At 47.0% G+C, this 24356-nt stretch overlaps 2 protein-coding genes and 1 long non-coding RNA gene across 5 annotated transcripts in view; 1 reads left to right on the forward strand and 2 right to left on the reverse strand.

Moving 5' to 3' along the window:
- The window catches only part of PAPLA1 (Phosphatidic Acid Phospholipase A1), a 142541-nt gene extending 133240 nt beyond the window's left edge, over positions 1-9301 (forward strand). For all 3 annotated transcript variants that reach the window (XM_077642100.1, XM_077642094.1, XM_077642107.1), the window contains one exon: positions 8365-9301. In XM_077642100.1, coding sequence (XP_077498226.1) covers positions 8365-8614 — 250 coding nt within the window. In that variant the 3' untranslated portion in view covers positions 8615-9301. The remainder of the gene's footprint in view (positions 1-8364) is intronic.
- LOC144108883 (V-type proton ATPase subunit e 1-like) lies at positions 9281-10896 on the reverse strand. The gene is made up of 4 exons (XM_077642118.1): positions 10489-10896; positions 10359-10406; positions 10171-10285; positions 9281-9471 (listed from the first exon to the last, which is right to left on the reverse strand). The coding sequence occupies exons 1-3, from the start codon at positions 10584-10586 to the stop codon at positions 10174-10176; spliced, it is 258 nt and encodes an 85-aa protein (XP_077498244.1). The 5' UTR covers positions 10587-10896; the 3' UTR covers positions 9281-9471; positions 10171-10173.
- Positions 10897-20170: 9274 nt separating this feature from the next.
- LOC144108892 (uncharacterized) lies at positions 20171-23945 on the reverse strand. Its single transcript, XR_013309540.1, has 3 exons — positions 23219-23945; positions 22989-23100; positions 20171-22456 (listed from the first exon to the last, which is right to left on the reverse strand). It is a non-coding gene; the product is annotated as an uncharacterized LOC144108892 (long non-coding RNA).
- Positions 23946-24356: the final 411 nt, after the last annotated feature.

Consider the following 24356-nt stretch of genomic DNA (forward strand, 5'->3'; position numbering starts at 1 on the left):
GTCGTGGGGTGGGGAAGCGGGTATGCAGATTTTTAAGGAGGATTGGGGAAGTCACATTCATTGCGCTTGCTTGTGAGCCGCGATGAGTTGGTGTGTTGCGTTATGGAGACTCAGCTGTAGGAGCGTTTCGGTTTGTGTGTGTGGGGGAAGTGGAGAGCCACCTTGAGCACGCTCAGGAGTCTCGTCTATTTATGGACATGCAATGAATGGGGAGAGCTTGACCCTTTCTCCTTTACCATCCATTTAGCTTCCTCTGCTCTGAGCGGCATATACTTTGTTGTGAGCCTCACAGCTCCCCAGGTATGTAAATACTCTACTTGCCCTTTTTGGTTTATGGTTTACGTTCCAAAGCGTCTCAGGCTATGAGGGATGCCCAAGTGGACAATTTCCACCACCTGGGGTTCTTTAATGTGCACTGACATTGCACAGTACACGAGCCTCTAGCATTTTGTCTCCATCAAAATGTGGCCGCCGGGATCAAACATGCATCTTTCGGGTCAGCAGCCGAGCACCATGACCACTGAGCCACCACAGCAGCTGTTCTTAAGCCTTCCTTAAAGCATTTTTTTACTCAGCGCTTCTCAGACTTTGAAACCTGTCCAATTTACACCTCCCAGTAGAGCTTCATTCATAGTTTTCTTGAGGGCACCAAGCGCTAGGCGGCCCTCTGGTGTTTCCAGCTCCGAGTGGATCTCTGCCTTCACATACAGAACTGCACTAGCAAACAATTATCTCTTTCCATATTCTGTGCACTATATACCCTTTATTAATGCTCTCTTATCACCACTGCATTCCTTCCGCCTTTTTTTACTCTTTCGTTACGACGTCACTATGTAATCATCGATCTCTGGCGATTGATGGATCCGAAGCGCGATTACAGTGCTGCTGGGGCCGCCAAGAAGTTTTTGCGCCATCCAGTGGGTTATTTATATACTCTATATTGGTTTCTTGCATAGTCGGTACTCTTCCTGCAAGACCACAATTTTTTAAATGCCCTTGGAGTTGAGGTTCCGGCACAGAGTGCTCGCAGAACGGCGCACACTCAGAAAAATCTTGCTTTGCGCAATTCTGCTGCATCTGTGGCAGATGTTTTTGATGCATCAAGTAGCAGTGACTCTGATGACAATATTGCATCATCAGACTTCAATGCCGATGAATTTATGCAACCTCAACGGGAAACATGGGCACCTGTCTGCCCCCAGGGTTCATTTTCTGCTTATCGGCTGTTTGTTTGTTGCTGGTCAAATGTTTAGGAGAATCCCCAAGGGTGGAGTAGATTTGTAATAGGGAAGTAATTACTCATTGGCATCCACCCAAGTGCAGCCTTACGGCTGCAAAGAAAAGCTATACAGCTATCTCAGAAGCCCGTAGTTAAAGAAAAATTCGTCCTGGTCCGGAGTTCATTCCTGGAACCGGTTGACGCATCGTAGTGATATCATCAATGATAATTCTGGTTTCTGCAGTGTCTCATCATTGTACGAGCAAGATTTGCAAAAATAAGAATATTGCAAAAATAAATTGGCAAACAAAAAAGTTCCAAATTAAAAAAAATTATATCACAAGACAATATTTTTTCGCAGAAAAAATATTGGAAACATTCTGGAATCTACAAAATGCTTGAAATTTGTTTATAAATTAGCCACTAAAAGTTTTAAATAGTAACCAAAAAACTTTTCAGCTGGAAATTTTTTTCGGACACTGCATAAAAAAAGGCTGTTTTTCAGACTGTCCTTGATATGAAGTTTTCATATCCGAGCAGAAAATTTTCATACTGAAATGTAATGCATCAAAAATAGCTTGCTAAATATACTTTTTGAAATTATCTGTTCGAGCTTAAAACGTTTTTGAAGAAGCGAAAGAAATCTCCCATACTATAAGTAATGATGTACTCACATAAAAATAAAAAGGCTGATGCAGTGAAACCTCGTTATAGCGAATAGCTAAAAAGTCGCAGAATAGTTCCATATAGCCAAAATTTGTTATATAAAATTTCACTAAAAACTCACGCTGGAGAAGTAAAGTTTAATCAGCGAAAGAAAAGAAAATGGGAGAGACCTTTTCTGTAGCTTCAGCACTTTTCGGAGCCGCTTGCGGTGATTCTGGAGGCCGCAAAAAAAAGAAAAGTTGCACACGTCATTAAGGTTGGTTTCCATGCTAAGCACTGCAGCACGCACGGGTGGAAGGTCAAACCCCAGCTAGGGTGGCTTTTTCGCACTACATTGGTGTCGTGTACAAAGACGAATGCCGGGAATAAAGCTATCGCCATTTTCACCACCTTCGCTCCTTTGCAGTTGACATAAGCAAAGGATGGCTGATGGAAAACTACAACTGACTATGTCACTTGTTCTGGGGCACTATCGATGAGTGCGCGAGGTGCAAACGGGTGCTGACCACCTGGCTAGCAGTGTGACAATGTTCGAGCTGTGCTGAACATTAAAATGGCAGAGCAAGCCATAACACACTAGCATGTGTTATGGCTTTCTCTACAGTGGAGATTACATCAAATGCAAAACTTAACCACACACACAAACAGACAAGGTCATTAACATAGATATTGGCTGCTATGCACATTCATACTCTTTGCACTGTCACTGGAGCTGCACTTCATGTCTTATGCTTCGAGCCGACGTCCACATCAATATTACCTTTTAATTTTCAATTTTTATAGCAGTGTTCACCTGCCTCAACCATGGCATCATTATAATGAGCTTGCACTTAGAAGGAATTTTGTTTTTTTTCCATGAGTGAGCATATACTCACATAGACATTATGCATGGAATATTTTTATTATCAACCGCAAAAGAATGACACACCAGTTTTCACTTCAAACAGCTATGTCGAACACATCATCGCCCTTTCATTAGTGTTCGGGCTAAGTGCGAAGTGGCATCTATTGTTGAAAAATGACACTGCTGTCTTATGGCACTCACCAATCTCGACCATTCCAAGCACTGCTTCAAAGCAATCACACAAATTCACTTGCAAAACATTATCGTCCTTATTACAGCCGGCGTTGAAAATGCATGCCAATCTCCAACAGCAGTATCCACACAACACTGGGGCTGTTTAACCCATATATGCCTAGTGTCCTACCTGTAGGTAATCGTTTTTTTTTTTTGCTTAATAATTCTTCAAAGTTTGCTGTACATAAACTTGCGCCCGCTAGCATAGGTTCACGAGGTTCTAAACTTTTCCTCTGCAGTCATTACGTTGTGTGCATTTAGAAAGAGCTGCTAATCTTCTCTGGACGCAGTGAGTAGATTCTACCGCATTGCGATTCCACAAGGAAAGCAATTTGCACATTGTTGTAAGAAAACCACCACATGTGATGATAAATATGGTAATTAGAGTCGATGTCAAATGATGCAAGTTTTACCTCATGCAGTACATAGGGCATTTGCCTAGTGGTGTCCTCTACATGCGAGATGGCTCAAAAGTCTGTGTGGAAACAAATAATTCTGTCAATAAAAGGTTGATTCTGAAGTGACATAAACATTTCTTATTTCCGGAAGTTTGGCATTATGGGTTAAAGGGACACTGAGGAGAAATTGAAGTTAGCTTGTATCGCTAGAATACCAGCTTCTAATCACAAAAATGCCACTCTTACTGAGAACAAAGCTCTTGTAAGGTAGAAAAGAGCAAGAACCAAAATACAGGTATCGCCACCACATACCAATCACACAAGTACAAGCGCGATGATGAAATGTGAAAAAATCCACAGATCTCTGAGGCTGACAAAGTTGCATGAAGGTTACATGTTTGATCAATATTGAAGTACACTCAAACCCACTCATAGCAATAATGAAGTGCCATGGAAACATCGTTGTTATAACCAATAATTGTTATAAGTGGGCTGTGCTGAAAGAAAGAAAAGATTACAAACTTTAGTGTATTTATTTATAGGAAAGACTTGGAGGGCTTTGATTGTTCTAATGCCTGTAAAAGCTTGTAAATGCGAACTTCTGGGGTCGGAAAAATGTTCAAATTATCGAATGATCCTGAAAAACTAACTAGAACCAATTGCATCACGGTATATTTGTTTGGTGAAAGACTGGACAATGGTTGCTTGCTTTTGTGATGAGAACGGCACGATTTATTTTTTTTTCATTTTCATAAATGCTTTATTGCATGCATGCTGTCGGGAGCGTCGAAGCAGAACTGCTCAAAAGTGGTAAGGGCCTCCCCAACAATCTTCACGGTGAGCTCCACTGCCACTGCATCACACCCCTCACAAGCGGCAGTGCCTCATTTTAGGAGGCTTCACTGCTCAAACTGCGAGCAGCACGTGATGAGCGCGCAGTTTCGGCGCACTGGAAGAACCGGAGAAAGAGCCGTATGGACGAATACAACCGCGCCAATCAGCGCCCGAAACTGTGCGCAGCAGGGCTCATTTAGCTGGCTGCTACGTGCTTGCGCGAAGCCCAGGAAAGCGAAACCCCATAACTATGCGGTCTGACTGATTTCGAGATGGGGCGTGCATTTGTCGTCATGCTTGGTATTGTACGCACGTCTCGGGTGCACGAATGATTCTGCAGCATAAAATTCAGGTTTGAACAGGGCTATTTCGTCGATTGCTTACCATGCCAGTCATATCTGGATGCAGCCCCCCTTCAAGAGCCCGTTCGAATTAACCAGTGCAAGACCCGTAATGTCCGAATTAGAGTGTGTCATAGACTTACATGGATGTTGGTGAGGACAGTGCTGGCGGTTCGAATTATCCAGATTTCCAAATTAATGTACGTCGAATTATGAGCTTTTACAATTTTACTATAACTTGCGAAGGTTCCTGTTCGTTGTTGTCCGCGCCGGTGACAGTTGCCATGATCTCCTCGTTGGTGAGGTCTTCATTTGTATGCCATTTGGGCCAAGGTCAACTTATGAACAGAACAGCAAGGGTTGCCGCTGTTTGAGCTTTTCTCACACAGCTGAGGCAAAGGATTACACCGGTTTCTCCGGTCTGTTTCATGTAGGACACACAGTAGTAGCTGCCACTGTTTGTGTTACCGTACTGGCTCAGTTTGCACTCAGTTTGCAAGAAGTACTGGAAGGTGGCCCTGCACACTGGTAGAGCTGCCGCCCCCTTTCATAAGGAGATAAATTACCTGTTATTACTGCACCTGGTTCTAGGTTTAGAGCACAGTACCCATGGCACTCTCAGGGGAAAGGCCACATATCGAAGGACACATGTGGGTGTTTGCACCTACCTTTGCTCGAGGTTCCTTTTTCTAGCAGATTATACCTCGCTGTTTCTAAAATTGCAAGTCTGCCGTTTCTTGTTTGCAGTACATGTCTAACTGAGCTCTTGGCAAAACAGAACATGTGAATTGGAGCGAAGAACAACGTTACCAACAAGGGCCGCAATGCCATGCTCTGTTCTGCGTCCCATGTGTGCCTTGCAAAAAAAAAAAAAAAAGACATTCCCGGCTCATTTTCCCAGGCCTGAACTAGTGCTAGATGAATCGTAAGCATAGATTCTTTAGATGCTCAGGAATCGAAAGATATAGCAGAACTCGCCATTTTTGCCCCTTGAGACGTTATGCACCAGCGTCGTGGCAGCAAACCCTTTTGCCCATTTTTTCACTACGTAACTTGAGCGATTTTGAGTAGTTTTCTGGTCATTGAATAATGCAACCTTTGGATGATTGTTTTCCAGCCCTTTGAGTTTACGAGGTTTTATTGTATGTGGAAGAACTGCCAGCAAGTTCATAGACCAACTGTCCTGATCTAGTAGTTCTCTTCGTTTGAAGCGTCTGCTTGCTGGCATGCCTAAGTGAAGTTCTTCCTCCAATTCTTGCTTCCCTTTTCACTAGTGACATATTCCTGCGCAAAGTGCACTTGTTGAATTAAATGCGTGTGTGGTATGGACAAGCATCACACTCGTGTCTATTTTGGAGAAAGAATTACTGTCACCAAACATGAATTGGTCGCCGACAAACAAATGAAGTAAAGGGAGGGGGGAAATGACAGTCGATTTGCATAGTTGGGCGAAATCCAGACTAGATGGCCATTGTTTTGCATTTTTTACCATCAGACAGTGGCTAAATGCGGGAAATGGCCACTACAAGTGCTGAAAAAAAGTGCTCCTTGCTTACCTTTTGTGGTGCCAGTCTGCCTTCTTTATGTAGGAGTACAGCTCTTGTTGCCACTTTTGTGTGCAACCAGATGCCTCCAACCACTCGGCTGTCGCCGCGTGGTTGTTGGACATCTCCTAAGCCATTGCCATGGTGATCCAGCGGATGTTCTACATTGCATTCAAAAGCATGTCGTGTATTTTAATATGGTTTCCATGCTCTCCTGTGCTTCTTTCAGTACAAAAATCCTTCACATCATCCAACTCAAGTGCATAAGCAAAGCGTATTAGAGAGCGCCACAGCTTTCAGCAGGAAAAAAACGAGTAGTTTTCTGCTGATGTCGCTGCAGCAGTGAAGCCACTTTAACCATTGGCAGCTGAACAGAAGTTCTACATTTCTTTTAAAGCTGTTTGCTATACTTTACTATGGTTCACACTCTGCAATGAGCCTTCTCATGTATGAAAAGCTCTTTGTATTGCCAAGTCACAGCCGCCTGGATTGGTTGCTTTATTTGTTATTAGATGGTGCCACTGTAAGCGTAAGTACCATAAAATTTGCCCAAATACACAGGTGAAAATAAAAATGTTCTTGAAAAAAGGATAGACGCAGTGACTTTCTCACTTCTTGGTGAACACCTCAGCCACCCAGTGACGCAAGTGAAAGAAGGAGTAAAGGACAGCCAAAGTTTTTATTCCGCACCTCTGCGTGCACATACAAGGGATTTTAAGGAAAAGGAGGTGAAAGACATGCCAAACAGGAAAGGTGCACATGCCTGTTGTGCGGTTTCTGCATTCATACTTGGCTATGAATTGCTAACTAGCTCGATCAGTCACTCATGTCGAAAATATGACGGCTGCTCCAAAGGTGAGATGACAGTGCAACAGTGGCAGCAGAGAGACAGCAGTATCGTGTTTGCAAGCTGCGGGCCGAGAGTGACTCGGGCTATGAGGGACCACCTGGGGTTCTTTAACGTGCACTGACATCGCACAGTTCACGGGCCTCTAGAATTTTGCCTCCATCGAAATTTCACCACCACGGCTGGGATCGAACCTGTGTCTTTTGGGTCAGCAGCCAAGCACCATAACCACTGAGGTACCGCGGCGGCCAGAACTGAGAAGTGAGGAACATCCTGTAATGTAGACCAGCCAAACTTTAGAGACGCTCTTGGACACGTGGCCGTGGAGGAAGCGTGACCAGGGGTGCACAAGATTTCATTTAAAGTCAACACAGATCACTTGGTCGCTATCCTGGGCGACAAATGCCACGAAAGAAATGCATGGAGAGTTTACTCTCACAGTGCCTGCATTGTTGCTGTGGTGGGGTACGGAGCAGACTAGAATCTAGGTCGTGGCTCAAGTCCATGGTGTCGCACCACTGAGTGAATGTAGGAGCCACAACTGCTGGGATTTTGGCGGCAGCAAGCTCTGTCACACAGTAGAGTCTGCACAAAACCACTCGAGTACAGCCTTCATGAGACGACGCTTCCTAAGAAAGGTTGGCCTGCGATGGGACGTTGAAGGCAACTATCGCAAGAGGACACTTGATAATCGCTTTATCGAGAACTTTTGCCACTTTGTAAGCGAGGCTTGTCTACACTGCTTTCTTCCATATCCCCTCTCCTTTTCTCATTATGCCTAATGGCAAACATCTTTAATAAAAAAAGTATATCAGCTGTCTTATTTGTCTTCAGCCAAAAATAAACTTTTGTGAATGCCTAACAAGGTGATGGTTCGGGCTATTGGGTATGCGTTATGATCCATAGCGCAGCAACAAAACAGGGGACAAACACAAGCGCTTGTGTTTGTCCCCTGTTTTGTTGCTGCGCTATGGATCATTTTGTGAATGCATTTCCCACGCTTCAAAATGCAGATTTTGTTAATTTTTTTTTATCAAACTTCAGGCAATTCATTCTGATAGCTTTTTTGCTTTGCAAAGACTATGCAAGGGTATTAACTTGCAAAAACTGAAAAGCAGAAGCGGTACCTTAAAACTGTGCACCACTGCAGTCGAACAGAGTCTCGTCTACTCTCCTCATGAAGTCTTTCTTACGAGATTATCTGTGCTGTAACACTAAATCATGCATCCCTTTCTCTAGTGGTGAAGTTTCTAAGAACATTGATGCTGTATATGCATTTCATGGTTTAACAGCAGTAGAACAAAGCTGTCAGTTTGCACTACCCTCATCTTGAGTGTTATAGATTCCCCAAGAATCAGCCCCTTGCGTGAGCATCCACTCGAAAGAGTGCGTGTTTGAGGCCCATTTTACTCACAAATGGTCATTTGTACCTTGCAGGGAATCTGAGGACACGGTGCTACTAATACTGAAGGAACTGTATGCCCTGCAAGGGCTTACACCGCAGCTTCCAAGCAGTCGGTCGGCCTCCCAGCCCAGGGTGCAGCTGTACAACACGGGCAGCACTCAACTGCTGCATGAAAACTGCGCAGCTGCTGCCAGTGGGCTCTGTCCGCCATCTGCCAATGCAGCGACACCACCGCCTCCCTTGCAGGGGTTTGTGCGTGTGTCGCCCCTCACCAGAAAGTAGGGCACCACTGTGGACCTTGCGACACATGTCTAGTGCTGTAGGCATTGGTGCATTAATGCACTTGAGAAATTCCACATTTACGACGCCTGCAAGTTTGTTTCTAGGTGCATTCTCCGATGGTGGACAGCCCAGTTTAGGCTGTGAGTGGTGGGTATCCAAGCACATTTGCAGTGGTAGTCACATTAGGTAAGGTTTTCAATTTTTCTACCCTGCTCTGCCCCATCGGCTGAGCAAAAGAAACTGGCCCTTCTGCTACTGAGCACTTTCCACGTGGTTGCCGCAGGGAGTGTAAAAATAAATTTTGGTCATGTGACCAGAAGCCACACAAGGTTGGTTCCTGCTGCAGGCCTTGGGCAATGTTTTTATTCAAGGGGCTCCAGAGTGAAAAAGTAGGGCAATAGACTGACTGCGCCTGCCAGCTATTGCCAAAGCGCCTCTTCAGAACATACTTAGCATTCAATTTCATGATGCTATGTCCAGTAGCATTTGTGAATGCTGCTGCTTATGCAAAGCAGTGTTGGTGGCCTACATGGAAGAATGTTTTTATGGCTTGTGCTGTGTACATACATGTGGTGCTTGCAGAGCCATTTTTGACATAGCACTATGAAATGTTTTTAAATGTAGGGTGTGTTACTGTGAGTAACCCACTTGTTCAATGTGCACTAATAAACTGCATATACATGTTTATTTGCCAGTTTTTCTGGAAAAATGCTGACAATATTCTAACAAGGTAAACAAGGCACTTGAAAGGTCACCATGTAAACGGAAGAGCACGATGCACCAAGCAGTGTTCGCTGAACTTGTTCTTGTCTGAATGACCATCTTGATAACAAGGAGGCACTTGCGTCGCCTTTGGTCTGCAAGCATAATGAGAGGCTCTGTTGATGTTCTACGAGTAATGGTGCTTACTCTAAGGTGGGGGTCTCGTGCTTTTGCGACAATCACCCTAGTCCTCCATATTCAACAGTGTACATTGTTAATAATTGTTGGTATGAGTGCAATGTAATGCATAAAACAATACTTCTGTTTGACTTGCCTGCTTGTGTGACGATTTAAAAAAAAAAAACTACCCACAGAACTCTGGTGACACAGCACCAGTCTGCCATGGGTCATGTTTTGGTGATTACGGTGAACTTTGAACTACGAAGTGCGCCTCAAACGAAATTTGCGTATGCTACAAATGTGATAAATATTCATGTGTTGAAAATTAGATGGGAAGATATTGAGCTGCTAATATGCAGCATTTCTGTCATTTATGACCTTTATTACGTTGTCGTTTGAAAACAAATATCCACTGGAGCAAAAAGCTGCTCGGCAAATACTGATTAACGTTTCATTAGAATGCTGCTGAGAGAAAGACCCCCCCCCCCCCCCCCCGTTTTTTTTGTGCAGTATTTTTTTCTAGAAAACTTCACGCAAGCAGGAAGTTTGTTTTTTTTTTCGTTCACTGCGCTCGCATCAACAATTCCAACTGTTAACAATTTACCGTTCTAATAATGGACTACAGCGATCGTGCAAACACTGAGAAAAGGTGGGTGGGTCTTGCGCACACTTACCCATCACACGTTAGACGCGTTGTGCGACCAGTAGGCGTCCATGAGCACCACGGTGCTGTTGCTCAGCGTTGGGCCGACCATGGGATACATCTGGGACATGTAGGTGCACAGCCAGCTGTTGGGGCGAGAAGAGCGCGCTTTACGACGGCAGTCACATGACTGGAGCCGACTGCATCGACTAGACTTACAAAAGGTAGCAGCATATTGACGTGGTGACAATCATGGCCTGAATAAGGCTGCGAATAAAAACGATATAGGCGTCATAAAGTCACTGGCATCAACCGCCCGTGAGGAACCGAGCCTCCGAGAGAGACTCACCTGCGATGCGAGCCTTTCCGGACGAACCATGGCACTACAGCGCCAACGACCACCCAGAAGACGCTTACAATGGAGACGGCGGCTACGTCTGCGCCCATAATTGTGTCTTGTTGTGAGAGCGTACACAGGAACGCACAATCACGTGCACTGGCTCAAACTCCGTGCGATCTGTTTGCGGCGTGCGGCATTCCGTTCGCTCCGCCGGATAGTCGGCCGGAAACTGACCGGTGCGAGCGGAAGTAGCGCGGCCTTGTTTTCACGTGGAAAGCTACGGGGGCTGGTATTGCAACAAGTTAAGCATGTGGGCTAATTCAACATTTATACTTTTTTTCGTTCTATAACTCCTCGCAGCGCCCGTAGTACAGTGTTCTAGAAGGCCTTGTAGTGGCAAGAGCGAAGCCAGTTTCAATGGGAGGCGCTGAAGCGGAGATCAGTGGCTGAAGCAGAAAAAGCAGTCGGCCGCGCGCGGCGCTGCCGTCGAATACTGGAGGGGAAAAACGGGCCGTCTGCGTTGCTGCGCCGCTGCATTCAGCGAGTTTGAGCGTTGTCGTTGGGAAAGGGGGGCACGTTAAGCTCGTTGGGATAATAAAAGCGGGTAAGCGCGTCCCTCGGAGACATGAAAATATGCAAAAAGTCTACAAAACGCGGGTACCACTCCACACCCAGCCGACCGCAAACATTCCGCCTGAGCGGGGCACCGTGAGGATGCATTGCCAACCAAAGGCACATAGAGCAAAAAACAATCATTTCATCGGCAACCTCTGCGTCTACCTCAGCGCAACGGGTCTTCACTCCTTCGTTTAAATTTCTATCTTCCGCACTCCTTCCCCTCTTTTCAACTTATGCCTCATGGCACACTTTTCGAATAAAAAAAAGCCATCTGGGGCAGGGAAGGTGCGCTGCAGAGCAAGTAGGCGGCCATCGAACGCGGACAAAGTTTGCGATTACAAGCGATGAGCAGTGAAGCTCGAGGAGGAGGTGAAACCACTCGGCAAAAGCACGAAACGACGGAAAAGCAAGAATAAAAGGGCGTGGACGAAGAGTATAGGGAACGAACGGAGGTTTTGTAAAAGTGAACCGTTTGGATCGGTTTTATGAGGTTCAACCTCGGGTTTAACCTCGTAACCTGAGTCGCTGTTGGGACAAGTGACCCAGGTTACGAAGGACGCCGTAGCCACTGGGTAATTTCGAACCCCTGGGGTACGTTCTTTGATGTGCACTGACATCGCACAGTACACGCGTGCCTTTATAGCAATTCGCCTCCATCTAAATGCGACCGCTGTGGCCGGGATCCAACCCGAATCTTTCGGGTCAGCAGCCGAGCGCGCACTACAACCACTGATCAGTCATCACGAAGGCGAAAGAAAAGGGAAGCGCGAAAAAAAAGCATTAAAGCAAGTAAAGGAGGAAAAAGAAGGCAATAAATAAAACTATGGGAACATACAAACAGATTATAGAGACCTACGTACGTCCGCCGACGCGGACACAAACGACATTTCCCTTTCTGTGAGAATTAGGGCGCGCTGATGCGGCAGAAGTAATTTGGACGGTTTCAGTTATTATTTTAATGCGGACACTATTCGTGATCACTGAGCAGCTCTCAAAGACTGGCAGACAGCTGCGCAGTACGGTACCTTTGAATTACTCTTTCCATCGCTTGAGCACCAGTACAGTGTAAACGGGGCAATTTTCTGCATATATGTATCGTGTGAACATAACAGCTGTTATTTTATTACTGAATATGTCCCATCTGAGAATGTGCGTCCAAGCCCGAAATGAATGCTCTATTAAAAGCTAAGTTCGTTGCGTTGTTAACTGCATCAAAATTAGCATTTTATAATTCTAAACATGCATTTATTTGTCGTGGTTACGTTAACGTTAAACTTAAATTAGGAAAAGTCATTTCTAAGACCAGGCAGGAGCGACACTGAACTCAATTATGAGGTCTGCATTAATTAGTAGTGAAAACCAAAGCTTTTATAAGCGAGTATTAGAAGAACCAGTAACAGAATGGGGTGGCCATTATAATTAATGGCGCAACCAATTTAAGTGAACTTGTACAAAGAATAAGCACTGACACCATGGGTAGAAAATCGCACACTATTAGGCGATTTGCATGAATGGCCTTCATTTTGAAAATAGTGGGCGTCGTACTCCTGTGCAGCTGATGCTACATTCGCCCATTCCATCAGCCATGAATGTCCAACAGTGGAAGGGTAGCTATAAAATCTAGTAGCGTTATAAGAACACGTACCTTGAGCGCGTGATATTTAATAGCATCACGAAATTTTCGCGATTAAAACTACAACCAGAACGGTGGTGAATTATTGCATGGAAAAAAAAATCAAGGATCCAGTGTCCTGTGTTCTGAACCTCAACGAGTGAGCGAAACAGTAAAATGCACTTGCGGACTCATCGTACAAGCGCTATCCTATTTCGTCTGGAAGATATTCCACCTGGCCTTCTTAAAGGGGCCCCGAAACACATTTTCAGTGTATTGTTTTGCCTGTTGGTTGCATAGAATGAGTAATAGTGATGCTATTAGCATCGGTCGTACCGCGTATACTGCGGTTTTTAATAGTTTAACCAGCTCGCAAAAGCAAATTCGTGGCGCTGATGGTGTCACCATACAGTGGCGGTTTTTAGCAGCGGCTATGACATCACTTAGTGGGAGCTTGATGATTCCACAAAGAGTAAATATACTGCAAATTGTGTTAATAACTAGAGATACGTTTTGTCAAGTTTTTGTGTTTTATATTACATTAACAAAACCAACTTCTTTGCCTTATATAAAAGCGCTGTAAAGCAAGTAAAACAAAAATACACCACCAGAGGCTCTGGCTACTTTTTGCATCGAAGGACTTTGCGCCGCTCTGTAAACATCCTACGACCTAGCACTCAACACTTATGGCTACTCTCTGTGTATCTGAGAGTGGATTTGCGTAATCGATCCGATCGAGCCATTGCACTCTATAAGCGTTCGTTTCGGTCACAAGGAAGGATGCGTTCGTTTCACATTTAGCAGACAGTGCGCATCGTCAGCTTACGGAGGATCACCAGGCGGCGGCGTCAAATGGCGCCACGCTCCCGTCAACAGCGCGCTCCTTGCTCGCCAGATCTACCTGCGCGCTAGGAGCGACGGGCGATGGTATGCGGTAAGCAGTAGCTGTACGCGCTATGCTAAATGTGTCTGATACCTTGCGCAGGCGGTCACACCGTCGCAGTATCTCGCGCTCGAGTTCGGATCCATAAGTCAGGAAACGTCACTGATCAGTGTTCCCTTCTGCGTCGTCGACGCGACGATGAAGCATCGTTGGGTCAGCTGGGCGTTCACATGGTTGTAATCATGCAAACGGCGCTGCTTGCTTTGACATGAACGAGTTACAGAGAACAGGCACCCATGGAGTGCAAACTTCCGCCACGTGCTCAGATAGGCTGTTTTGATTGGTCGCACTAAGTGTCGTCATGGGGAGAGTGAAATGGGAATGGGAAGCTGAGCGAAAATCGAGTGGAGGGCAGCATTTTGTTTGCTTGTATTTTGAAATTTCTTCATTGAATAACTCCCGTTCCTATGCATCGATTGTCGTAATTCTTTTTGAGTCAGCATCTGTGTGACATAAAGAACCATGTGAAGTGCAACCGGCATCCGTACAAGCGGTGTTTCGCTGCCCCTTTAAAACAAAAATAATGAAACAAAACCCCAGAAAACCAATATTGGCAGTTGCCTTTTATCAAATAGAACAAACTTGCAGCCAAAAGTAGGCTATTGCTTTACCATTCCAAGGGCTGCCCAGGATATCCTACGGGGGTGGCGTACGTACGTCGAAGGGGGCGTTAATTCTTTTGGCATTGTTCCTTTTCACGACAAAATAAAAAGAACAAATTGCGGCATTGAGACAGCGGTATATTGGTTTCGCACAACGCAACGCAAAGATTTAGCCGCTTAGGTGTTTGTGAGCGAACAAAATCAATTCCTCCAGGGACAGAAAGGAGCGCCGGGAAAATTTTCGAGGTAGCGGCCGACATCCCTTGCCTCCCGTCGACATCCCTTGCCTCCCGTTGACGCCGTCACTGAAACACAGCCACTGATTTCCCTTTGAAAAGTTGAAAATAATTATCCATTCGTTTTGTGCATCTTCATTGGTAGCCAAGCGGTGATGCATTAAAAAAATGAGATACTTATGTGATAACGCCATAACAAAATAGCGCGACTGTCCTGTCGCCCCCAGCGTTTTTCGATAAGGACAGTTGGAGAACTTGCCTATAACTTGCCCCTGGGAATCGGCCCCACTTCCGTTGCCGCTTTCGCCTCAGAGACGCGAGCGCCATCTGTATGGTTTTGACAGTGCCACGTTAGTTTTCTTTGTTTTATCCAACGTTATCTAAAAACGTTGCTCAACGTTTTTAGATAAGGGTAGTTGGAAAACTGCGGCGGCGCGCCAGGGCCCAGAGCGGACCCAAAACGGTTGCCGCCTAGGTGGTGGCGCTGCGGTCGCTTTGGGATGGGCGCGTCGTCTGCTACTCACAGCTTGAGGAGCGTCAGCAGACGGCGACTCGCGTGCGTACCGAAACGTATTGATAATGAATACAAACGCAAGTTGTGCCTTCGTCTCTTGTGTATTAATGAAACAAGACGGCCTAGTAGCATTTATAACCATAACCTTAGCCGGGCACGTTGAAGACGCGTTGGCAAACAGCTTATCACATGCGTATTAGATACGCATTCAAAAAGCAAAGCTACCGCGCTCCCAGTATCGATCACTTTACTTATGGTGACTTCCAATCGCAGAGTTGGAGCACTTCTGGAGCAACGTTTCCTGCTCTTTTCGGAGCAACTGTATTCCAAACGCAGATCTGAGGCACGGATCGAGTCTTCCAATCGTAGACAGCGAGCGGTTGCCGAGCCGAGATTGCTCCGTGGAGCAGTCGGGACTGCTCCGCCGATTTCGGCGGATCCGACCGGAAGTTTGCGTGACGTTCTTATTCAGCGGCGATAGCGGCGCCCTACATGCTCTGGCCAGAGCAAGTGTACTCCAATCGCAATTTCAGGTCGCGCGCTCTGCGCCGGATTCAGGCGCTCTGTCACAGAGCGTGCAGACCGCTCCGGGCCGGCGATTGGAATTCACCATTATGGAAAATGCCTCAACCACCATGACGGTTATATTTTGATCTCGACGCATTAGAACAGAATCTGGCTGAAGAAAAAAATATAAGTGCGTATGCCGCAAAGGAAGGAAAAGCATTTAGTGTTTTTGTAAGCTTTTGCCAGGTTTTATTTGCAGACACTCAACCTTTAGTGATCTAATCAATAGAGGAAAGTTTACAGTCTACTTTGCACAACCGCATATTACACACGCGAGGAACCCAAACTACGAGGGTAAGCGGCACGTCGTGTTTCTCTGATTTTACCGCGTGGGACCGCGGAAAGAAGGGCTTTAAGTTTCGGCCCAGATCTACAGACAAAAGCTCAACCCCGAGCATCCTGGCCTCTCGTACCGCAGGCGTAGAGCGCACGCGAACTTTGCAATACGTAGACGAGCCCGGCTTGAAGCAGCCGAGGCGCGAGCCTGGGTCACGGAGGAAACTCCGCTGTCTGCGGCGACCTTTCTCCTGTATATGCTCCCGCAGGGAGCAGAGTTGCGCGAAGGTCCGCCATTTTGTTCCAAGCTGTGCGGAAAAGCAGCTCCTCGAGCGCACAGGCGCTGGGATCATGACGGGGCTGGCGTTGTAGAGCAGTTCGCTTTTTTTTTGAAAAGCTTACAAACGGCGCTTGATTGCGGGCATCCTTATTTACTTTTACTGTATCAGTGCTCAGAGATTGATGCTAAGCCCATCATACTTCGTTGAAAAAAACGTCGGAAAATAATCCGATTTGCCGAAAATATCATACAGCATGACAGAAAGATCGCGGAATGACAGCGATAGCTCGCAGTACAGACATTAATGGGGCAGAAATGTTTGGAAATGAAAAACCCGCGCGAGTTGTGCGATGAAGAGAAGTGCGGTAATGCATCTCCCCGCAGAACCACATTGAAATACATTATTCTATAGGGTTGCGACCACCGATGTTGCACGAAGCTTGTGAAACCACGCTGCATACGATGTGAATGCGGGCAGTCTAAAGCAATGCATTTTGCACGCAAGTAAATCTAACCAACCAAAGGCATGGATATCGGAAACTATCGCGCTTATCTTTCACAAAATATACGTATCATTTGTTGGTTTGACTTCTAGCCCCCCATTGCATTTTTCCTATGCCATGGTCATCTTTTCAAGCCAAACACACCACTTGCCGTACTTTTTTAATATCCAAAAATTAGAGAAGCCTGCCTTAAATCACTGTAGCTGAATTGCGGCATACGAGTTTCCAATGATCTCGAAAAGTGATGTGTATCTCTTTCTGGTGCTGTTATTTGCTCGTTTTTCCCTAAGCACTATTGCGTTTTCTCTTGACCTACTTGAATTATATGTACCTTCACTGCATTTTGAAATACCTTTGTTTTGGACTGCTCCATGCTTTTACTCCAGGAAAAATAATTATCTCAATATCCAATTTTGCTTTCAAGTATTTCATGCTATTTTTGTTCCCTCTCCTGCAGTGTTAACATCCTTGTTAGCAGAACCTTAAGGGTATTCTTAACAAATAAAATAGTTGAATAGCCTAGGCAAAGCTTGTTCACTGCGTAAAACGCTTTGTCGCTTTCGGTACGGTTCTTGCAGTTTGGCGCACTGCACCTCGTCATAGTTGGAGGCTGCCGTCACTGCACACTATCAAAATATATACAACTGTAGCGCACGTAAAGGCGGGAACACACCGCAGCGGACCGCACCGGACGCGTACGATCACGATGGCAGTCGAGAGGGTAAGGGTACTGGGGCTGGCGAGGAACCGGCGTTGCGCCTGGAAAGTCGGCTCCTCCACTTCAAAATGGAACAAACGTCGTCAGCAGCATCACGTGACGGCCGCTTAGCGAATGGCGTCAACAGCGGCGCGAGGAAGACAGTCGCGCAACTCTGCTCCCACTAAAGGTCACAAGCCCGCGGCGCCACTATCATGCTGGCGGCCAGGAAAGAAACTACTGCCGTTTCGGTTGCCAAGGCAACCGGTCGAGCGTGTTGCTCCCGTTCGGCCGCGCGCGCCTACGCTCACCTTCTCCCTGCAACACTGTAACCGCTTTTTCAATTTCGAACAAAACACCTGCGTCCCATCTTAGTCTAGCAAATTCCGAAGGAGGCCGCACTGCGCGTAGCGGCGCTGTTTGTATTACGGCCCTCGAGCAGACACCGACAAGAACTGTTGCTGTTTGACTTAAGGGCGCAGAAATACAACGTCCCGGCGTGCTCGCTGAAGCAAACACCCGTGTCGTCTGCTTGTCGTCTGCGTTGAGCGTGCGCCGCCGGAGCCGCCTGCCCGGGCGCTGCATTTTTTTTTTCGCTGCGGCTTCTACGAGGCGCCGCATGGCGCCGCTACTGCAGGCGACCCCGTCGGCGCATACATTGTGACTGGTCGCCTGGGCTCGCTCGCGCTGACGGGAGTTTCACCTCCGTCTTGCTCCGTGGTCTGGAGACCAATTATGCAGCAAACTGTCCACGTGACCAAGCGCAGCCAATGGGTGTAGCGGAGGCGAAGAGAAAAACCAAGAAAACTAACTTGGTACTGTCAAAACCCTACAGATGGCGCTCGCGTATCGGAGATTAGGGAGCCTCGATGCGCGGCGCGCATCCGAGGCACCCTATTTGAAATGAAAGCGGCAACCCAAGTGGTGTCGCATCCTGGGTGCAAGTTTTCCAACTGTCCTTATCTAAAAAATGGCAGTGGCTTAGCTCGGCTATGCCAGGATATACGTAGCGAAAGGTACGTTTCCCTGGCTGAGCTTGTTACGACTACTGTATGTTTAGCAATAAGAGGCATTGGGTATACACATCTTTTATTCATTTTGCTTGGCAGAGACGAAGACTGCCCGATGATATGTGAAGTGGCATGCAGCGATCTCAATTTTGTCGATACAGCATTTCGATTTGTTAGAGCCTTGCATACAAGCTATATTGTAGTTCCCCATTGTGTAGTCTGGACGTGAGGGTCCGAAGCTAGAGTCAAAATTTTCTTTCATACACTGACTAGAGAGTCCTGTTTCCTGTTGAAATCACCCAAAGTCACGCACTACTGTGAAACCGTGCCGTAGGCTGGTATACACGTGGCAACCACATCAATCGTCTGCTTGACAGATGTTCCCGGTGCCACGTAGACTCCTTGGATGATGATAACGCCCCTCTCCAGAACCCGAACACAGCAGGCTTCACCATTATTCACCGCGATCGAAGGGAGATGTCTGACAGCGGTGATACCTTGTTTCACGTACGCACAGACTCCAGCGTTTTTATTTGGTTCAAGCCAACTGCCAGGCGACAACCTCAGGATCGGACGAGTTAGTCTTCTCTTGTCTATACCGCCGTTTAGCAGCGGCTGGACTCTCCTCTGCATGCACGTCAAACGTTGTGATACAGACGCCCACTACATCTCCGCCTTTTATACGCAATCCTGCGCATGCGAGACGGGTTCGGGTGATAGAGCAGCGTGCGGCGAGGCGGCGATGACGAACGCGGCGCAGCTGTGTGGTTACCATGGTATCGGCGCATGCGCACAATTGCTCATCCGCGTGTCGCCAGGGGCGCGATTACGGATCAGTCTCAAAAAACTGTCTCAATATTGAGACAGTGACGTCAAAATGACGACACCGAGAAATGCCGACCGCCGAATCGGCCAATGCGGAGCAAGGAGGCGGTGGGCTCCGCCCCGAAACCACTATTCGCACGCCAAGGGACCGTAGACTAATGTTTTGCAGTAAAAACGCAGTGAATAAAAACGAGTAATGTTTTATTTTGATAAGTAACTGTATTTCAAACCCAACAGCATCAAGCAAAAGAACCAGTGTTTTCATTTTTGCAATTAAGTTTGCTGTTCAGTCACTTTTTTTGCCGCGAAGGTGTGCTGTCAGCGGTATAACGTGAACATGTTAGTCTGAAAATGAACAAAAACGCAATGAAAAAAACAAGTAATGTTTTATTTTGGTAGTAAACTGTGTCGCAATCTCAACAACACGAGGGAAAATTAGAGGCATTCTCAGTTTTGCAATTAAATTTGCTGCAGGTTAACTTCTTTTGCCATGAGGGCGCGCTGGCAGCGGCATAACGTGAACATGGCGGTCTGCAAGAAAACAGCTGATTCCATGGCTAGTTCCTGTTTTTTCGCGTGTCGTCTAAAATCAAGGTGCTTTGCGGATGTCTTAAGTGCGCAGAAAAATCTAATTGAAGGCAGTGAATGCTACGGGCCTGCCGAGATCAACTTACAAGCAGCGCTCGGCTCGAAAATCGACGAAGACAACTTTAGTCTGTGTTCTCGGTCGGCGCCTATCGATCACCGAGTGACGTGTGGTTCTGTTTATTTTCTTTAGAAAATACCAGAAAACCATGAATCATCACATAGAAGCAACTGCCGACAGACAGGTGCAGCTGCTGATAGCTTGCAATCTCGGTGCGGGAAATGAGAGCCGACACGGCCTGCCTCTGTGGCAGCACTCTTCTGCCTCGTAACCAAGTGTTGCCGCCCACATCGGGCTAAGCACTTGATGTTCCGTTTGTATTTTTGTAGCTCCGTTCGGTTTATGTTCAGTTGTTGCCGTAGTTTCTTTTTTTTTTCCTGTGCAAGATGCAGAAATTGTGATGTTTATGCTCCACTTTGTTTAGAGAGAAAGGAAGCACTTGACTTGATAACTTTGCTATTGTCACCGAGGAGAGAACGAGCTTGTTCCATTAACGTTATTTACTGATCATGTAGTAGATCCAGGGTCAACCAGGAAAGAAGTAGTTTGCTTGTATAGAGGCTAATTGCAACTGGGCAGAAAGTTGAGCAAGTTTGTTCATGTTTGCTGGTACACAGCGCTTGAATTGCATATGATCCAGGGCAGTGAGGTAGGTAGGACAGGGCAGTGATGTGTAATATTGTATTTTGCTCAGCAGGCGGAGTGATGTTGGTATAACTGGGTTTGGTGAGGGCAGTGTTTGAAGGGCTTTAAATACTTTGCATAGCTTCTAACATGCACTTCCTTTCAGGTCGGAAGACCACTTGTTTTTTTTTTTTAAAATTATGGTCCATCATATCTCAGACACCCTGTATACAGGCCACTCCAGTTTGAAAGGGAACAGCCAGTTGAAAATGACTAGGACATTAAATACCTAGGCGAAAAGTAGCTTGAAAGCAGTTGCACTTATCACACATATTATATGATAGCACAAGGAGCTTGTCCGGCCATTCGGCATTGTCACCGTCTCGTGTCATCATGGACAAGACTTCATAGCCCTGTGTTATGCAAACCAAGCTAGGTGTCAGTTATGGGGCAATAACCGAGTGCTCAAAATTTCCCACAATGGAGCTGCCTGTATCTTCTTAGAGCTGTAGAGCATTTCCAGTAACGGTGTTGCATGATTTGTGATTGTAAACTAACCTCTAATCACACACCATCTCCTTGATGATGTGTCTGTGATGTTTACACATCTTTGTCTATCAGTGAAGATGTTCTAGTCAATCAGCAGTCATTGTAGCCACTGCACCTTACAATCTTTATTATGCATTGTTGTACAGCGGTTTCCTTGCAGTAGGTACAGCTTTTAGCACAGAGCGAAACCCCTAGCCACACACCATTAGGCTAAAAGCTTAGCTTTGGTATTTACACTACTTATATGTGCCAAAATGTTTTGTAGTCCAGAAAATGCATCATGTACACTGTACTATTTATTGTACAGGTAGCCTCTGTATGAAAGAAAACATGCACTTTGAACTCAATTTTTCAGATTTTTTTTCTTAACTGCACTCAGAAATGCCATACGGTAATTGTACATCAAGGTAAAGTATGCTTGTATGTACACTGCCTTTTCTGCAATAGAAACACTCGTGTCAAATGCTGTGCCTAAAAAAATAAACGCGCTTACTGAATGTATGATGCAATAAAAAACAGCTTTTTGATTCCAACAAGCATCACAAATATTTCATGCCTTATTCCAGCACTACACGTTTGGTTCATGCATGTTCGTCACACAGGTAATGACCACAGGCACTCCACCAAGCTGGAAGGAGACAGCAGAGAAGGGGCAGGTGGGCTGACATAAGCATTGACAAAAGAGAGTTCAAAATGATGCTTTTCAGAAATTGGGCGAGCTGCTTCAACACCTTCTCCGTCTTCAGGAAGAGACTGTGCAACACGCTGCTGAGGGACTGGAAGATATACTAGCAAACACACTGAAAATGAAGTGGCAGCCGGTGGGGGGCACTTGTTTGTCACTGCTGGCTTCTCGCTGCACACAGGTTGGCCAAGGGCACAACCACATCACACAATTGCTCACACACTTGCAGATGTGTGTTGTGCAATGACACAAGGAAATGACAGTGGCAACAGGGGAAGAGTGCCTGATATGACTCTCTATGCCAGCATGGTGAGTCGTCTCTGGACGCTAGATTTTCCATCGCAACTGCCGCTGCACCATCCCTCGGTACGCCTTCCTCTGGAGACGGGTCGTCCTAGAGAGGCCAAAAGTACAGCACCGCATGCTCTTCTCAGGAGGCAGGTGAGGAGGGTTCCCCTCTGTACGAGGCAGCCACCATTTAGAGGTGGCCCGTTGTTATCTGGGTCAGAGGCAGTGTCGCCTGCACCCTCTGCTGATATGGGCACATCCAAACAGAGGCTGTGAAGTGCAGCACGTGCGGTGATGATGCGCACTGTCCACTTCCACTGGCACTGGTGCATCCGGTGCCCTTGAAAGCAACGGAAGCAGCTCTTCGGCACACCAATACAGCGCTCAGCCACAAATTGTGTGAAAGCATGTGGCGTGTTGTACAGGCCTTCTGCTGAGTCAGGTCTGTAATGTCATGCAACTGGTGCAGGCAGCCATGGCTCCAGTGGGTAGACATAGTCTCCTGCATAACAAAAAATGATGCGGCTAAGCATGTCCTTTCTCAGTGATCTCAACAGCATTACAGGACACTCTGCTATACAGTAGAAGACTCACGCCAAGTAGCCCACATCCAGGCTTTGCTGAATATGACATTCAAGAGCATACATACATGCAGGATTTAGATGTATAAGTGAGCACTACTGTAAGGTCAGTCTTTTACCACCATATTCATATAAATGATGCGCTATGATTGCCTACAAAACACAAGCGCTGTCAGGTGCATTTTGCTTTGGTTTCTTCAACAGGAAAGGCTATGCATTTCAACAATGTAATATGTGTCCTGTGTTTCTGCTGCAATTATATTTAACAAAAGGAAAGGGTGGCAATACACTGTATCATACTGTAAAGTGTCTGCATTTGTGTAACTGTCCAGACTGATTCTTGTAGCTTTAGCAGATCCGGCCAAATGCATAGTGCTGGAGCTGAATAGATGTGACTGAGTTCGCCCGACGGGTGACACGGCTATTTTACTGCTTACGCAGAAAAAAAATCACCGTCGTCCAGCAGGCCTTCCTCCGCCTCGGAATGCCGCCAGACAAACGCGTCGCGGAAGGATCCGGGTCAGCGCGAGTCCACGGCCAGGATGCACATGTTCGCGCCACAGATCTGAGAAAAAACAAGCACAGCCCGTACTCACTCTCGCTGCCGAGGCCCGCACTTGTAGCTCATGCACTTGTAGCACTTGAACTCATGCGGTCAAAAACAGTGGCCGAGGTATACTCACTATTACGTCCGCAGAGTAGAACCGCTTGCGGCTCATTCGCAGCACTGCCCCCAGACTCCTTGATAGTGATGAGTGCCCAATCGACACACCCGACGACGCCGGAGATGCTGCCGCGGCGAACGTTTAGGCAAAGGACGTCCTCCTTCGCCGCCGCCTTCTCCTCGGGTCTCCTCGGAAAGCAAACACCCCCTTCTGTTACCCAACGTTGACATTGGTCTCCGCTGCCCGCCGCAAAGGCTTGTTCACAGTCGGTTGGGCTGCGCCGACGTTTTCTTCATTTCCAACGGCGCCTTGAAACCCACCGGAGGCGAAGAAGCGCAGCGCGCACAGCACCTGCCGCTCCACTGACAGCGCACTCACCCGCGCACTTCCCAGTTCAACGGCGAGTTCGTCGCACAGCCACTGCGCAGCCTCCTCGAAATAACTCTCCCGCGCGTCAAAGTCGTCTTCATGCACCCTCCGACACCGTTGCTCGCGCGGTCACCCGCGTATACGACGATGTAAACAGCCGCCATTTTCTGTCTCAAGCGTGTTGATACTACTTTTTCCAGTCTCAAAAAATCGTCTTAATCTGCCCGCATAATTAGATGGCCAACGTCACCACTTCTGCGCCATTTACGACGTCAGTCTGTGACGAAAAAAATCAAAATGGCCGCCGACCAATAGGAGAGAGGCAAATGATATACTTTTTGAGACAATTTCGATTGAGACTGATCCGTAATCGCGCCCCAGGTTCGGCTTTGACGGTGGAGCGGGGCGCGCGGCCGTGGCGGCGGCTAAGCGCACGCCGCGCTTTGCTCCTCCTCGGTTGCCACGGTAACGGCGCATGCGCACAGCTGGCCTCTCCCATGTACCACGAAATGCTCGACTGGTAGCCCAGTGTAGCTCCCGCTACATAAACGTCAGTCGGCCCCTCGTAGCCGCGCGTACCGACGACGCGCTGTTCCTGCTCCAGGAGTATGCGCCGCGCCGCGGCAACCTTTTCTCTCGCGGAAAACGCGCCATGCGGTTCTACAAGCCTCGCGGGGAGAGCGCCGCTTGTGCCACTACAAAGCGGCAGCAGGCGGCCTGTCGCCGTCCCCGCCACCGCAGCGCTCTGAGTGAGGGTCGTCAGCGAGCGCGGAGCGTTTTGCACGAG

Source organism: Amblyomma americanum, chromosome 1 (genome assembly GCF_052857255.1).
Source record: "Amblyomma americanum isolate KBUSLIRL-KWMA chromosome 1, ASM5285725v1, whole genome shotgun sequence".
In the NCBI taxonomy this organism is placed as follows: Eukaryota; Metazoa; Arthropoda; class Arachnida; order Ixodida; family Ixodidae; genus Amblyomma; species Amblyomma americanum.